Source organism: Pongo abelii, chromosome 6 (assembly GCF_028885655.2).
Source record: "Pongo abelii isolate AG06213 chromosome 6, NHGRI_mPonAbe1-v2.0_pri, whole genome shotgun sequence".
Taxonomy (NCBI): domain Eukaryota; kingdom Metazoa; phylum Chordata; class Mammalia; order Primates; family Hominidae; genus Pongo; species Pongo abelii.
Window position 1 is genome coordinate 87,696,478 of NC_071991.2, and position 16,794 is coordinate 87,713,271.

Consider the following 16,794-nt stretch of genomic DNA (forward strand, 5'->3'; position numbering starts at 1 on the left):
GGTAGGGTCACCCTGTTTATCCTTATTTAGCATCAGTTACTTATCTTCACAAGAATTTTAAATTCTTATACATTTTTATATAAGGTATTAAGAAATAAAAATCTGTTTGTTGCCTATCTTCCTTAGTCTCCACTAACACAGACAGCACATCTGTTGTGTTGACTTCACTATCACCAGTACCTGTAACAGTACCCAGTATATAGTAAGGACCCCAAAATGTTTGTGAAAACTTACTATCTGAATTCCACCTAGCCTCAAGGCATAGCCAAAATCCCCCTGAGAGCTCTTCACTGGGAACTTTGGTGACAGGGTCTTCCACACAGAACAGCACAGAGCTCTTCCATCCAGTGCCCTTTCCTTTAAGTCCTCATTTTTCTATTAGGAGCTTCCTTTTTGTGGGCTCTACAATTTAGAGGGCCCTAAACCTACCCCATCAAAGCAGAAACTTACAATAACACTCATCTTCAGCTCTTATTATTCTCTTCAGTGGTCTCCCACATTTTCTTTCAGAGACCCAACACCTGAGGTATTAGATTAAGAGAATTGTTTCCAGATCCTTTATTCACATTGAAGAATAAATACTTAGTAGGATGAATAGATACCTCTAATGTATATTTTCACTTAGCAGCATCTAAATTGAAATGTCTGGCATCGACCACTAGGAACAGAGAATTCTCCATAGAGTAGAAACACAACCTTCACTATGGACAGGGGCCAACTGTGCCTCTCTTACACACAGATACCCAAGGAAAAAGAGGTACTCTGGACCTCACACTAGACCAGGTCCAATCTAGTGCTCTAATGCTTTCTTTCCTCTCAGTCTTACATCTAGAACATCCCCTTAGCCCCTAGCTGATCACACTTTTGGTACTGGCCCACAGGCTGCATCCCACAACCAAACTAAGAGGATTAACAGGAGCCTTTCAATTGCTGTAATCCCCTTGGTCACTTGGAGGTAGCTGAAGTTTCAAAATTTAAAAAAAAAACAAAACAAAACTTAAAAAACAAAAGAGCAAAATTGAAAAGTCTCCAGATAAAAATTTAGAATTGTATAGATCTAAATTAATTTTAAACTCTGACCTAAGTGCTTTGTGCATGAGTCAACTGACCCACGACAAGAGAGATAACTATCTCAGTCCATCCATTTCAGATGCCCCTTACCTCACTTTTTTCTTTTTTCTGTTTTATCCAAAGGAGTTTGGTCACTGATACAGTTTGGATATTTGTCCCCACCCAAATCTCATGTTGAATTGTAATTTTCAGTACTGGAAGTGGGGCCTGGTGAGAGGTGTTCAGATCACGGGGGCAGATCCCTCATGGCTTTGTGCTGTCTTCATGATATGAGTTCTCAGGTGATCTGGTCATTTAAAAGAGAGTGGTATCTCCCTCACCCCTCTTTTTTGCTCCTGCTCTGGCCATATGACATGCAGGCTCCCACTTTACCTTCCACCATGATTGTAAGCTTCCTAAAACCTCCCCAGAAGCCAAGCAGATACCAGCACCATGCTACCTGTAAAGCCTGCAGAACCGTGAGCCAATTAAATCTGTTTTCTTTATACATAACCCAGTCTCAGGTATTTCTTTATAGCAATACAAAAATGACCTAATACAGTCATTTATCGAAGTAGTGTTACTTCCCAGGATTATTTGGTTTATGGAAAACATATCTGCTCTTCCCACAATGTGATTTATCTTTCAGTTTTGCTACGTGGCCAGCAGGTGTCTGACAGACAATATACTCTTAAAAAATACTTGTTGAATATATGATTGATTTACTGACTGACAGAACGAATGAATGAATGACTTTGACTCCCCAGTTGAAATATTTTTGTTTTTAATTCTAGAACTCTTTGGCTTCTTCCAGATGATAGTTCTGTATCCTGGTTTCTGCTACACATACTGCTAATTCCTGCTTTACTCTTTAAAGTGGGCCTCCCTTCCTACTTGAGCACTTAGCTCAGGGGAAAATTTCTTGTGCTTTCTTGAATTTACCCACTCAGGAGTTCCTGAGGGCTGAGCTCCCAAAGTCACTTTAACATTTTTCATAAAAACTGCAAACAGAATGAAACTAATATATAATCAACACTTAGAGATGGAATTAATTGGCAGTGTATCAGATAGCTAATTTAATTACTTCAGGTAAGATGTATGAATTTTAACCATGTTTTAGAAAGAGCAGCTGCTTCCCCTTCATGGTCCATCTAAGTGTTATTCAGATCAAAGTATTCCGGGCTTATGCCAAAAAGCACCTTTCCTGCCCAGATACAGAGGAAAAGGAAGAACCTTTCACCATTCAAGATCTTCCTCCCACCTTTAAATAAAGTAGTTCTGCTTATGTCTATTTTGCCTGGCTCCTAGAATTTCCTTTGAACCAAAGATATCATAGCTTTAAAAATAAAACAACCACCACCTGAAATACACTAGTCAAGTATTTGTCAGTTGTTTCCAAACAGGGGAGTAAGAAATTTTGAGTTTGCAGTTCTTTCCTTGCCTCATGAAACACAGCACTCATCAAGATCAGAAATTAAATCCTAGGGCTAGCTTAATATTCATGACTTAATGAAGAATTTAGAACTTCATGTACCCAAATTTGTCATACAATCAGATCACATGTTGTATTCCAGTTACTATGTATTTGGTCTACTTCTAAGACCTTCAGACTTAGGGATGCTTATGTACTACATAAATCCACCCAAGTCCACTCCTTATGAATATTTTAGGCCAATTATCATTTCTCTTTAACTGTGCTTTCTCACCTTCTCTATTCCCTGTGGAAGACTGGTTTGCTCTGTCACTTCAGGGGTGGAATGCATCCTGATGATCATAGAGATTTAAACAGAGTGTGATATATAAAAACAACAACAAATCCACAGTAAAGTGACCTACTATTGGAAGAAACACATAAAGATTTATTGTTTTTTTGTAACACAATTTCACAAATCTTCTTTCAATGATGACAGGAAAGCAAATCATCAGTGGTGGTCACCAAGGCTTCTCCCAGGGATATCATACACACTTCCTAAATGTATAGTATGTAGCACATGAATATTGAAAGAAGAACATTAAATGTGGTTTAAAATACATGATCAATTCTTTAAATCTATTTAAATTCATTTAAATCAGCATTGTTTGGGTTTTATCTACAATCTTCTTGGCAATAGACCTGTTTCCATAGTGACAAAAATTTGTATTTTATCTTCATGCATGCTTCTGGAAGTATAACAACTTTTGTAATAAAGCTTACATATTATTTGCACATAAATTTCATTTTTGTGAGAAGTCCAAGCTACAGGTTTCTTTCCTTTAATCATTTATTGCTGTCTTGCTATTAAATACATAATTCACATCTCCTCTCAAGTAATGAAAACTCAACAGAGGGCCATTCCTAACCACTTGCAAAGCAGTTCTAAATCTACATGATGATCAGATCTTTGAAAATCGACATGTAATATTAAGGAAAAGATAATGAAATCCTTCACAGATGTCACTCTTCATATAATATATATGTTTTATTAGCATAAATCCATTCATTTGTGCCTAATCAGTATTCTCTTATTTAATTGTTTCAAGTGGTTAGTAAGTTTGCTTTGCCCAGTCAAAGTGAAACAGAAAAGTGAAGCAACAGAGACGTTGTCCAGTTACCTATCCGCACCCAGAAATGAGGGCTTTATTTCAATAGTTTGCTGTCAATTGAGCTGCAAATATGTGTGTTCTTTACTAAAATTCCTTTTAATATTAATTTTTAAAATAAAGCTTCCAGGGCCTGTACTGTTCTCTGTTTACATTCGTGGCATCAAAAAGCTGTACACATATGATTAGTGATAATTTATATATTATTTTATTCTTTAATACAAAAGTTAAAAATAACTTTCCATTTATATGCCACTATGTCTAGAATAGAATTGTTTTATTTATGACATTATAGCTATTACTTCAATTCATACATCACATTTTATTTAAAACTAATGCTTTTTTCCCTAGGAATTCACAAATCTGTAAGCAGAAGAGTAAAAAAACCAAAACAGAAAGCCTTAAAATATCTCTTTAAAATGATTTGATTTTTCTGTTTACCCTCTGGATACAGGATGTAGATGGTATGACAGGGAAACATCTGGGTAAAGTAGGCAATATTTAAAAATGTGAACAGTATTTTTCTTAATATATGATAGTGTTGTACTGGGTTTACGACCTTATCAAGAATATAAGAACCATCAGTATATTATATTTCAAACCTGCACTACATTAAAATGTGTAGTAAAGCATTTCGAATTGCATAAATTTCAATTTATAAGGAAATAATGCAAGTGATATACATTGCATAGGATGTTCTTTGTTCTCACAAATGTTTCAGTCCTTTTTATGTCTTAACAATGAAATTTACCAGCTGTCTCTGAATATTTAAAGGGATATTATGTTGAACAGAGAGCTCTTCTTGTTTCCCTACACTCTTGCTTCAAAAAGGCACACTGAAGTCCAGTGAGTAAAAGAAAGAAGGAGGAAGGGACATTTGGGCAGAGACAGGAGACTGGCATTAATTCATTCATCTCACAGGAGAAGAAATCACCTTGATAAGCAGAGAGCTCCCACACCATTGGAAATATTCATCCATGTTAAGGTTGAGTGAGGTTGAATTAACAGACTTACTGGCTTAATGCAATATCAATTTATTATCTTATAGCCCTCTAGGTCAGAAGCTCCACTGGGCACAAATCAACATGTTAGTAAGGCTGTGATTTTTCTTGAGCCCCTATGGGAGAATCCATTTACTTGCCCTTTCCAGATTCAAGAAGTCACTTGCATTCCCTGGCTTGTGGCTTCTTCCTCTAACTTCAGACCTAGAAGCATAGCACCCTCAAAGCTTTCTCTCTGACATTCATGCCTCCCTCTTATGACCCTTGTGATTAAGTTGGACCCCACTGTGTGATCCAGGATTATGACCCTTGTGATTAAGTTGGACCCCACTGTGTGATCCAGGATTATGACCCTTGTGATTAAGTTGGACCCCGCTGTATGATCCAGGATAATCATCTCATCCTCTTTAATTCAATCATAACTGGAAAGTCTCTTTTGTCATGTAAGATATTGGATTTGTAGGTTTTGGGGACTCAAATATAAACATCTTTGGGGATATCATTAATCTGCCTACCATAGTGATATATTTAAAATATAGATTGGTAAATGAACCTAGATTGCTAAGGGTCTTTCCAATGTTTATATTCTATAAATAAGGCAAAGAATTTAACTATCTATTAACAACTGATAAAAAGTCTATTTGGATTAAGAAACTGACCACATAAATAAACAGATTCTCTTCACTCCTAAGAATATTACTTTCTTTCTGTATGTCTACCCTAGATGACTAAATATTTTAGATAAAATTTATTATTTAGAAGAAGACCAAGCTTCTCTTACATACTGTGGTCCCATCCTAACTGATCCGAGAAGGGACAATTGCTAACAAAACCCTGCTGAAAAGTATGGGACTGATAAATTCAGGCAATTGGAGATTCTTAACAATTCTGCAGCAACCACCCTGTGGCTTTTCCAGGATGTTGCTATCTCAAAGGCTGCAGTTGTCGTTGGTCAGGGAATTATTGTCTCTCTTTCAAAAAAAAGAAAAAGATTTAAAAACACTATTTTTCCTTCTTCTTATGTACCTCCTATAAACTCCTAAATAGAAAAGAAATGATCAAATTCCTAACTTGTAACTCATTTATCAGAAGCTGTTAAATATGCCACCAATGAAAAAATATGGCTTAACTAACTCATGTACGAATTACATCAACTTATATACACCAGTCTTCAGTTTCTTGTGGCCTTCAGCAAAAGATGTTCTGAAATGCTACATAGAATAAAGCACTCTGCAATTTGGATTGATAGGAGACACTAAATTATACCTAAAGCAATTGACCAAATGATCTTGGTAGATCTTAAAGTGATAAACATTGCCATGAAAACAGTGACCACTTAATCCATCAGTAGAATAGTCTGCATTCTAAAAAATTCTAACTGGGGAAAAAATTCTCTATAGAAAAATCATCTTTGTGGACCTACCACCAGGACAAAAGGGAACATATTTATACTAATTACATTTCCATTGAAATCTATTTATTTTCTATTGAAATCATTAAATTAACTAAGACAAGGAAAATTATCCCAATTGGAGTTTGATAAAACTTGTTGGAAGTTTTCTCCCACTACAACATCAGGTGTATATATGCATGCACACATATCAACACACACAATCTGAGTAATAATCATTGTTAATGTTTACTGAATACTCAATGAATGTCAAGCACTAGGCTCAAAACACCATATTAGGAACCATTGTTTCCCACTGTGAAGAAGTTAAAACTGAAGTTAAGAGAAGTTATAAAATTACTAGTCAATGGCAAAACTAGAATTCGAAAATAGGCGGTTTAACTCCAGGGCCTTCATTTTTGATCCTCATGTAATTTTGTCCCGCTATCAGTGGCCAAAAGTAATACCCAAAGAGAGAAATACATTTAGGTATAATATATCATAGAAACTGAACACATAAAAATCAATATTTGTAAGTTTTGTTTGTTTGTTTTCTGAGACAGAGTCTCACTCTGTCACCCAGGCTGGAGTGCAGTGGTGCTATCTCAGCTCACTGCAACTTCTGCCTCCCAGTTTCAAGCGATTCTCCGGCCTCAGCCTCCTGAGTAGCTGGAATTACAGGCTCATGCCACCATGCCCAGCTAACTTTTTGTATTTTTAGTAGAGATGGGTTTCGCCATCTTGCCCAGGTTGATCTCAAACTCCTGAGCCCAGGCAATCTGCCCACCTGGACCTCCCAAAGTGCTAGGATTAAAGGCGTGAGCCACTGCGCCTGGCCGAATATTTGTGAGTTAATGTTCTTAATGCCTAAATATATACTTAAGATTTCCTTAAATTTCACTAATTTCAATATAAATATACAGCTAAACTGTAGAGCTAGCCCGAATTTTCTGGAGGCTTCTTGCAGTGAAATTGCGTAAGAGGTATTCACAGTAATTCAATAAGTTTAAGTGATTTTTAAATCATAAGATAAACATTAAAGTCAATGACTAGATGGAAATTTCCAATATTCCTCATACCAGCTACACTATTGTCAAATGTATCAGTGGGACTGTCCTGAATGATGAAGAATCTAATAATATATTGTTCATCATTCATTTTTATTCACACATCCATTCATTCATTATACAGACATTTATTGAATAAAATAAAGCAGAAGCTTTGTAGACATAAGGATGACAGCAGACTTACCCCAAGGATTTCAATGGATGTGATGGCAATTGATGGATGTAATGGCAGGCTATGAGATGCACTTGACCTGTGAAAGGAAATGCAGGACTGAACTCCTTAGTTAAGTCTGTAAGAATATACAAGATATGGCCCAACAGATGAAGGGTAAAAAATTTTTTGGGCAGAGAGAACAGCGTCTGCAATGGCAGAAAGGTCTGTGAACATGTCATAGTCAAGAACTCTTCAATATAAGTGGACAATAGTAGAATCGTGTGGACTAATACACAGTGAAAGCTGAAAATGTAGGTGAAGGCTGGATCATGCACCTACCTTAAAATATTATTCAAGGATTTTGAACATTTTTAGATAATGGGAATGCAACTAATATGGCCACCTCCATGCCTCTTCCTGTCATATCAGATGAAGCAAATGAATAGGACAAGTCTAATTTAAGGCATGCCTCTATCCTCCCTGTCATTTAAAAAAAGAGGCCCCATGGCCATTTTTGTTTAGAATATGGCATTTATTTCATTCACAAAAAGAAAATGCATATAGCCTTTGCTTGCCAAGGAAGACGTTAGAGAACATAATTATTCACAGCAAAATAAAGAACTGAAAGGGACATATGTGAGTGGAAAGAGGGGAAGCTGACTGTATTCGTCTGGTGCTGAGAAGTACACAGGACAAGTGAAGTGCTGAGTAATAGCTGTGGGAAGAAGGGCAGGGGAAGAACACTGGTAGGTGGGTTCTGAATGGAGATATGGGGAAAGCTGTAAATTCTAAACTAAAGATGAAAGTTATGTGTGGATGGTGAACAGGGGAGAAACTTGTAAGGTTGGGTGAAAGAGCGTACAGAATAGAGTAGTTCTTACCATTTGCGAGGGCTAGTATCTCTGGAGTTAGAAGTATATGCCAACATTTATGTGTGAACCAAAAAAGATATTGAAAAACTTGATAATTATGTGAATGAAATGAATAAGGATTGATGGCAAGAAGAATAGAGAGGAAGAAGATTGTTTAAGAAAAGAAAAAACTGGCAATATCCATTTCAAAATAAGCTATATTCTGCCTCTTACACCCACACAAAAGTGAAATAAAATTTGCCAAAAGGAAATTGCCAATTGTCAAAGAAAAAAGAAAACTGGCAGTCCTAATTATACTTGCTAGAAATGAACAAACTGAATAATCTCTATGAATCATTCTCATTGCTGTCCAGTACAAAATCCTGAGTAGCATCCTTAATTTGGATATTCAATATTTTATTATTGATTTACAACCCAACTTGTTTTCACAACAGATCTAAGTCATCTGAAAGAAACTTTATACGTTAAAACAGCAAAATATAAATGTAAAAATAACGAGAGTCATTGGAAATAGAATAAGAGCAGGACTAGGAATAGGAGATGAGCAGAGATGGGTATATCATGTTGCTTTTAAGGCCAACATCAATTCCTATCCCCTTGCTAAGCCACAGATTTGTCTCTTCCTCCCAGCCAAAGAAGAAAAGAAAATGATTCAACTATATGGTTATCCTCTTCCGTGAAGAGAAAAATGTATTATCAGTTCTTCAGAAGTATATGTTTAGAATTTAGATATCAAATTTGAATGAACTAAGAGATTAGTTGAATACATGTTATCTCAGTGTCATCTCAGGAAAATTAATATCATTAGTGAATATTTTAAAAAGCAAATCAAAACCCCCTTTTCTGGTTTATTTATTTATTTTTGAGACAAGGTTCCCCTTTGTTGCCTGGGGGCTGCAGTGAAGTGGCCTTTTTATGGTTCACTGCAGCCTCCAGCTCCTGGGCTCAAGTTATCCTCCTTCCTCAGCCTTCCAAGTGACTACGACTATAGGCATGAGCCACCGAGCCCAGCTAATTTTTTTCTTTTATAGAAATGGGGTCTTGCTTTGTTGCCCAACCTGGACTAGAATAGCTGGCTTCAAGCTCTAGCTTCAAGGGATCCTCACACCTCAGCCTCCCAAAGTGCTGGGATTACAGGTCCTTCACCAATTTAAACACCATAATACTCTTTTGTATTTTTTATCTTCAATTAAGTTTAGAGTGTCTTAGCTACAACTGAAAATGCTGTCTAAGGTAGAAAGTAATTTATTTTTCCAGAATTTCCTTCCAAGTTTAGTAAGTACTTCCAAAACAAGACAGACTATGTAACTTGGGAATTGGTATATCGCTATTATCACTATAACTACACTTTTTCTTGAAAACATATCAAATATTTAATTTCTCTCTCCAGATCTTATTCTCTAAGTAAACCTGATTTGTAAAATCAATCTACGAAAGGCTTTTTCAGCTGTCATTTTATAAGGGCTACTTGAATTTTTATGAAAAACTACATTTGTTATAACCCAAAGGCATTTTCAAGCAAAGTAGCATTTTTATTTCAGTTTTTATTCAAAATATTTTATACAAAATATGTTCATATATACCAAAGAATTATGACAATGTGTATTTTGAAAAAATCAACTTCACACTGAAAGGCACTTGATAGTTATTTGAAATATGTATTATTCTTCTTGCTCTCTGCTTCCAACACAGCCTAAAACCAACTGGCATTTCAAGCTCTGTTATTACTTAACACATAAAAATATGTATTTTAGTGCATACGCTTTATACAGCAAAAATTTCACAGTTACAACTAACATTATGTTTTCTTTTAAGTCACAAATAGTTAAGTTCTATGTTAAATGCCATGCACATTTAGCCTACCCATGATACCAAAATGTTTCATTTTTATTTTAGTTCCAAATTATGGAGCAGAAACCTAAAATAGAGAGTTCATCTTAGTCATATATCTAAAAGAAACTAATCAAGGTATATGAGCCCTCTAATTTTAATTACAAAATAAATGTAGTGTAATCTAATAAAAGCCAAAATTATAGCGCTCAAATACCTATTTAAGTCTTCTTACTATGGAAATTTTCTGAAGTCAAATAAACACAAATTTGTTTAGGTTCTGGAAAGTACCAACTAGCATAGGTGCTAACTACAAAGTTTCTGAAATCAGTTAGGGGAAAGAAGAAATGGTTGTAAAGGCAATGAGAAGAAAGGAGGTTGCTTTATATGATACTTGACATAAAAAAGAGAACATGTATTACAAGAATTGTAACTAATTCATCTTTATTGAAAACATCTGAAAGTTCCAACATGAAAGGCAGTATTATGTATTCATGAATTCAAGAAGAGGATGCAGGTGACTTCTCTACAGGAGGGCATGTCTTCATAATTATATATAGCACTTGAAAAGTGCATCACTTTAACAGTAATTTTGAATGTCTTTTATGTGTATTTTTTAGGCACAATGAAAATATACACAATCAGATATTATAGGCATTAGAAAAAAAAGGACAAGGGTTTAACTGCACTCATTTCCTCATTTAAGAAGTTCTCTGGATGGATGCACCTTCAAGGTAGTTCATCTCTTCTAGAACTTCTTTCATTTATAGGTATACATTTGTAATTTATCAAGGGAATTTTGTAGAAGATTTTTGGTCCATTTAAAATGCTTGTTTATTTATATTCCACACCCTCCTATTAGCCAATTTAATCAGCTATATAACTTAAGATGAGACAACATAAAACATCCAGCAACCCTGATTTTTTACTTTGATGACAATCCCCAAAATTTCCTTTATACCCAACGCATTAAGACAATAGGCATTCCCAGAAAAAGATATTCCAGGATGTCTAACTATGGTGCCCCCAGGAATAAGCACTTCTTAAGAAATATAACCTTATCTAAACTTCAAAAGAGTAATAATAAGCTAAATATGTACCACAGATAAAATATATATCTACCATTATTATTAGCATGTAATCAACAGGTATCCCGAATGATAGTCTCACTATTAACCACACTACATTCGAATATAAACTTGAGATGCTATTTTAGATTACATAACTAAAAATCAAGTCAAATATATTTTTCTTGTTACATAGAAGATATTTGTTTTATTGAATTCAAACATGGTGATAGAACTTAGAAGTTCATGAACACTGAATTCATCTATAGACTATGTTCTCAATGAATAGCTTAATTATTGATTAAGTTATTAAATTTAATTATTAAATTTAGCAGCCACCTTTTCAGAGCAGCCCATGTGGACTGGCTTTCTGGGTCCCCTAAGTGCTCCCAATTATTAAAACAAAGTTTACCATTAATATATTTGATGGTAGAACACTGTATAATATAATATATAAAAAATTTCTTTGGCTTGAGCACAGATAGCAATGTGTATCTATCTATCTATCTATTTTTCTATCTATAATGTATATATGTGTATCTCATAATGATTTTTAAAGTCATCATGTAGTCATATTATTTTAGAGTTTAGATTGAGTCGGGGATAGGTATAAATTGTGGTAGAGTTTAGAAAATGCACAATTTCTAAAAATAGAGACCTTTATCATTAAGCACCATAAAATCCTCTCTCATTTTTCTTTTCTTTTACTTTCTTTAATATATACCTGGATTTAAAGTAGTATAAACTATCTCCACTCAATTATTCACATTTTAATTAGGTTTAAAAAGCAGTGTGCTATTTTTTCACACACAGTCTCTAAAAAGAAGAGAGATGCAATAGATAAAAGACATTACCATGTTTTCACTTTGAAGATAGAAGCTGAATTTCACTCTGGGATTTTCAGTTTACTGATCTGCAAAAATTGTTTGGGGGTAAAATGCTTTATTTCTCGAATAACTCATTAAGAATTTATTACAACAATTCCATATAATGATTCAACATGTTTTCTAAATGAAATCCTTTGAAATAAATATAATCATTCTTTTTTACTTTTAGCTTAATATTGCATGTTCAGATTTTACAGACATGTGATTTGAACATAAATGTACACAACTACTTTATCTATATAATTGAAGAATTATGTCTATAGGAAAGTGAAATGTTTTATCCATAATATCCAGATATCAGATATCCATAATATCAGAACTACAAAAGAAGAAATCCTTATTATGTCAAAAAGGGATTGTAGCTTTCTCCTTCTTGTAGCAGAGGTAGAAAGTAGTCTTAACCAATAATTGTTTTATTGAATATTAAGACCATGTTCTACATGCAAACTGTTCTAATAAAACAGAAAAATGTGGAGCAAAAGTAATAGGAGAGACACTTGGATAAAAAGGGCAAAGACCAAAGTTGAAGTATTGGAAATCTTAGTGAAAGTTAGTTAAGTCAACTAAGAATATCTCTATACTAAATAAACTGAGTTTCAGTGAGTGGAAATAATTAAAGTCATTGATGTAGAGGTCAATTTTAGGTCATTCCTGGCACTAAATTTGAAAAAAAAATGTCGGAGTAGCTATGTTTTTTTTTAAATAGATGAATATATTTTATGGATCTCTGAGTTTAACATTTATACTAAAGGAAAAAAATCAATAAAGTTATGTCAACCTGAAAATAACTGGGGAATGTGTACTGCTGAATTAAAAAAAGATCTATAACCTCAGTTTACAGTTTCATATTTTGCAATTAATTAATAAGGAAGGCAAACACACATTTATCTAGATCAGGAAAGTTTTCAAGTGTGTAAGGGTCTAAGGTCCGGAAGGTAGTGATCCATTTCACCTTAGGGAGAAAGGCTAAGTGTTATGTAATGGGAAGAGGACCTCAACTCATTGGAAGACTCATCTCAACCACCAGCCAATGACAGAGAATGAATAAACACAAATTTTCACACAGTGACCAGCTCACATGAGAAACTATTCAAATATTGAAAAAGCCATGCAAATTCCATAATAAAATGTAAAAGAAGACCAAGTAAACCAAATAGTGTTGAGAAAGTACATATACCATTTAATTTAGATATTTTTAAATGATGCATATGTAATTTAAGTACATCCAAATGTGTAAATAAATATTGGAGCGAACCTTCCAGTGAGTCAAAGTATAGATCCTAGATAACAAAGTAAATTAATTTGTACTTTAGTAAAAACCAGCCCAGCAGTGAATAAAAATAGTGCCCTGAGAGTGGGGAGTACCTGGTGAACCCTGGTCAACCAGCACAGCCATGTGGTCAATGGGCTGTCTTCTCCCATCCACATTCACACATCCAGTCTCTATAGTGTCAGTCAGGCTCTTGGGAGATGACTGACCAAAGTGGGATAGAAAGGACACTTTTTGACCATGTAACAGAAATTCTTCTGCAAGCCCTACAGATTTGGGAAGATGAACACCATAGTCTAACCAACTTGAATACAACTAAACCATGTAAGATTATGAAGCAATTCTCCCTTTATACTGAGAAGTCTTAAGGCACAAACAGTACAATGCACTACCCAATTTAGTTTTCCATAACCAAAAGGAGGGCAATCGAGACAGGCACGGAGATTACCAAAGCATTGAAAAATAACACCTATGAGAAAGGCAGAACATTGTTTGTTTTCTAGATGAAATGGACTTAAAGAAGAATTTAAAGGATTTAAGTTGACTGTAAGAAAGATTCTCCTGGCACTGTGAGTTGTTAAACATTAAAGTGGTTTGCTGAGACTGCAGGAACTCCAATTCTGAGAATCTTTAGAAATGGGAAAGATTCAGACCTGCTACTTAGAGGGACTGAATGTGGGCTTTATTCAACTAGAATTCTGCAAGTGCCTGCTAACCCTGTGAGTTTAATTGTTAAGTACTTATACAAACAGTATTTTCCATATAACAGTTCTGACTCAGTACTGTATACAGTTGTTGGGGGGAGCAGTTGCAACAACCCACTTTTTATAGTACATAAAAGCATGTGAAGGAATAGTTTGTCATGAGGAATCCTAGTGATATCTCTGGGCACCTGTACTTTCTGATCTTAGATGTCTCATGTAAATTACATATAGCATTTATTAATAATCAAAGGTTTTTATAACATGTTGCAGTTTTGAATAATTCATGCTAATGAAGCATTAAACCATGATGGAAAATATCAAACATAAGAAAATTAAAATTGGGCAATTTCAGTTTTCCCTCTTGATATCATACAGACTTAAATACTGTTTTTTATGTGAAACCTCAAAAGTTGGTCTTTAAGTTTAGATACTTAGTCATTAGTAGCCCAAAACTAATATATATATATATATATATATATATATAAATTACACACACATACACATTCACACACATTTTCTTGAAACACATTTGGAGCCTTAAAACATAATAGAATGTACCAAGAAGTGAATTAATAATGTATTTAACTCATATTATCTGGATGAAATTATTTTATAAAAAGAATGTGAATAAATTGAATAGTAACTAAATTGAATACTAAGTTAAAAAGTAATCACGCTAATTGCATGTTAATATATTTGTATATTATACAATAAATTATCCAACTCAGATTTCCATAAAGAATTATTTTACTTCCCCCTAAAGAATGTGCATAGTTGAGCATTAGATATAATCAGGTTTTCACTACCTATACCTTTCCTTTTGCCAATGATTTGAGGGAAAATCTTTGAGTTTTTCTCATAAAGTTACAGTAGCATTATTAAACTAATCTCAACTGATGACTTCACAAAAGCACATTATAACGTACCACTCAAACTTTCTACACTGCCCAAATCAGCAGATTCATAAGTTGACATAGCACAGAGGAGCTACCTTCAGAGCCCTGCAGTTAACTGCATTCAGTAAGTATTTACATCCGTAGCACTATAGATCCTACTGACTGGATTGAAAATACACATGTAAATACACACCCCTCTCTGTGTCACAGTCTGTCAATAAATTGTATAAATGGACACGATGTATCTCCATACCTATGGATAAGGTTTACGTTTAAGATGTCCACCACCTACTCATTGTATCAGGATACTATCTCTCAATATCTTTTTGTTTGTGTTGAGTTGGAGCGTTTGTGCATGTATGTGTGTGCGTGCGCACATTACCGGAGAGGGAGATCCGTTCTTGCAGAGGGGTCCCCTGAAGACTCCTTTAATGCCCCGGTAGTGCCCATTGCTGAGATGTCTCGAACTGATGACCAGGTAACAAGCCATGTGGGTCCGGGCTGAGGCGCAGAGTCTCAACTCCTCACCAGGCGACCAGCCGTGGAAAGCGGGCGGGTTTCTCAGCGGCAACAGCGACTACCACCTCCCGAGAAGACGCGGCCAGCAGGACGCAGGGGAAGGCGGCGGCAGCGCGTCCCTGCTCCGCGCCCCGTGCGGGGCTCCTGCTGCCGACAGCTGCTGCTCTCACAGAGGCGGCGGCGGCGACAGCACAGAGCACGGAGGGGACCCGGCGAGCCAGTCCACATGCTGCTCTGACGAGGTGGCTGCTCAACCGCGGGCCAGCGATATATTTATTTAAGGACAACTTCCAGGGTCCGCCAGGGAATCAGGAATTCCCCCGCCCCTTTCCTCCCGCCCCCTGCCTTCGCGCCTGGCGCCTGCCCGGGGGATGCTCAGGCGCGGGTATCCATCGTCCGGCCGGGGGCGTCCTGGGCTGCGGGCTGCAGTGCCGGGATCCAGCAGCAGCCGCCGCCGCCGCCGCTGCCTTTGTAGGGATAGTGGCGGGGAGTTCTTGGGAGCGCCAAAGCGCTGTCCCCGCTGCAGTCGGGAGAGGGCGGAGGAGGCGACGGGCGGGCCGGGGTGAGGACAGGGAGTTGGGGACGCGGCGACCTGTGCTTCAGGAGGGCAGTTAGCGCCGCTGCTGGGAGCTGTGGGCTCGGGGCTGCCCAGAAGGCTCAGGTGTGCTGTGGGGCGAGGCCAGGAGGTGACAGCTGCCGCGGCGGCCGCGTGGGGCTCTCGGGGCTGCGGGACCCGCCTCTCCCGCCTCCCGGCCTCAGCCGCCCAGCCCCCAGGTTCTTCTGCCCTATCTCTGAGCCAACTTTCTACTGTGTTTGGGAGTCACCTGGGAGGACTGAGGAGGCCGTGGTGGAGGAGATGGGCAGGAGGAGAGCGTTTTCTTTACTCTTTCGTTGCCTGCTGGCCTTCAGCTTTTCTTCAGCCCTCTGGCTGACGGCGGCGTTGGCAGAAGCAACAGCTCCCCAGCCGGCTGCAAGAATGAGCTGTGCAGCCACAAATAGGGCAGACAGATTAGATGCGCCACGATAGGGAACGCACGGACGAGGAAAGTTTTGGGCAGAAAACTTATATAAGGTATAGAAACGAGACATGCATACGTATATGTGCATATACATGCACATACCCAGAGTTATGAAGATTCACTTACAAGCCTTTCTGTATCTTTAATGAGGCACAGGCACATATTTTTGGTCTGCATAAGACCTCTGTGCTTTCAAAATCCCCAACAATCACCCCCCTCAGAAGTGGTTTTTAACGGACGTTATTTCGTTTACAGTAATTTAAGCCACCAGGGAGCGAGCTGCACTGAGAATAAAAAGACCTATGCAGAAATGTGCTCTGAAAGGAGAAGATAGCCCTCCCAGGGTTTGGAGACACCCTGCACTCCTCCACCCCGCGGTTGCTTAATGGGGTTCTGAAATCCATCTCTGCCTCACCTCGCCTTGTCTGTGCCTGGGAGAAGGTAAAGGTTCACCTCCTCTCAGTCTGTTGCTTCAGCGCTGGAATTGA

General features: G+C 37.1%; 1 protein-coding gene and 1 long non-coding RNA gene across 6 annotated transcripts in view; one reads left to right on the forward strand and one right to left on the reverse strand.

The window, feature by feature from the left end:
* The window catches only part of ZNF804B (zinc finger protein 804B), a 593,565-nt gene extending 578,030 nt beyond the window's left edge, over positions 1-15,535 (reverse strand). Inside the window, exons 1-4 of one of the 4 annotated variants that reach the window (XR_008527130.2) lie at positions 15,151-15,477; positions 11,866-11,924; positions 7,273-7,339; positions 2,590-3,019 (exon numbers count right to left, since the gene is read on the reverse strand). Coding sequence is in view for 1 of the 4 variants with exons in the window: in XM_024250053.2 (XP_024105821.2) it covers positions 15,151-15,258 (108 nt within the window). In the remaining 3 variants the exon portion in view is untranslated. Of the gene's footprint in view, positions 1-2,589; positions 3,020-7,272; positions 7,340-11,865; positions 11,925-14,684 lie in introns of those variants that run through there. The other 3 variants (XR_008527128.1, XR_008527129.2, XM_024250053.2) reach the window with 3 other exon arrangements.
* The window catches only part of LOC129060426 (uncharacterized), a 113,521-nt gene continuing 111,554 nt past the window's right edge, over positions 14,828-16,794 (forward strand). For both annotated transcript variants that reach the window (XR_008527132.1, XR_008527131.1), the window contains exons 1-2: positions 14,828-14,892; positions 16,562-16,747. This is a non-coding gene — a long non-coding RNA (uncharacterized LOC129060426). The remainder of the gene's footprint in view (positions 14,893-16,561; positions 16,748-16,794) is intronic.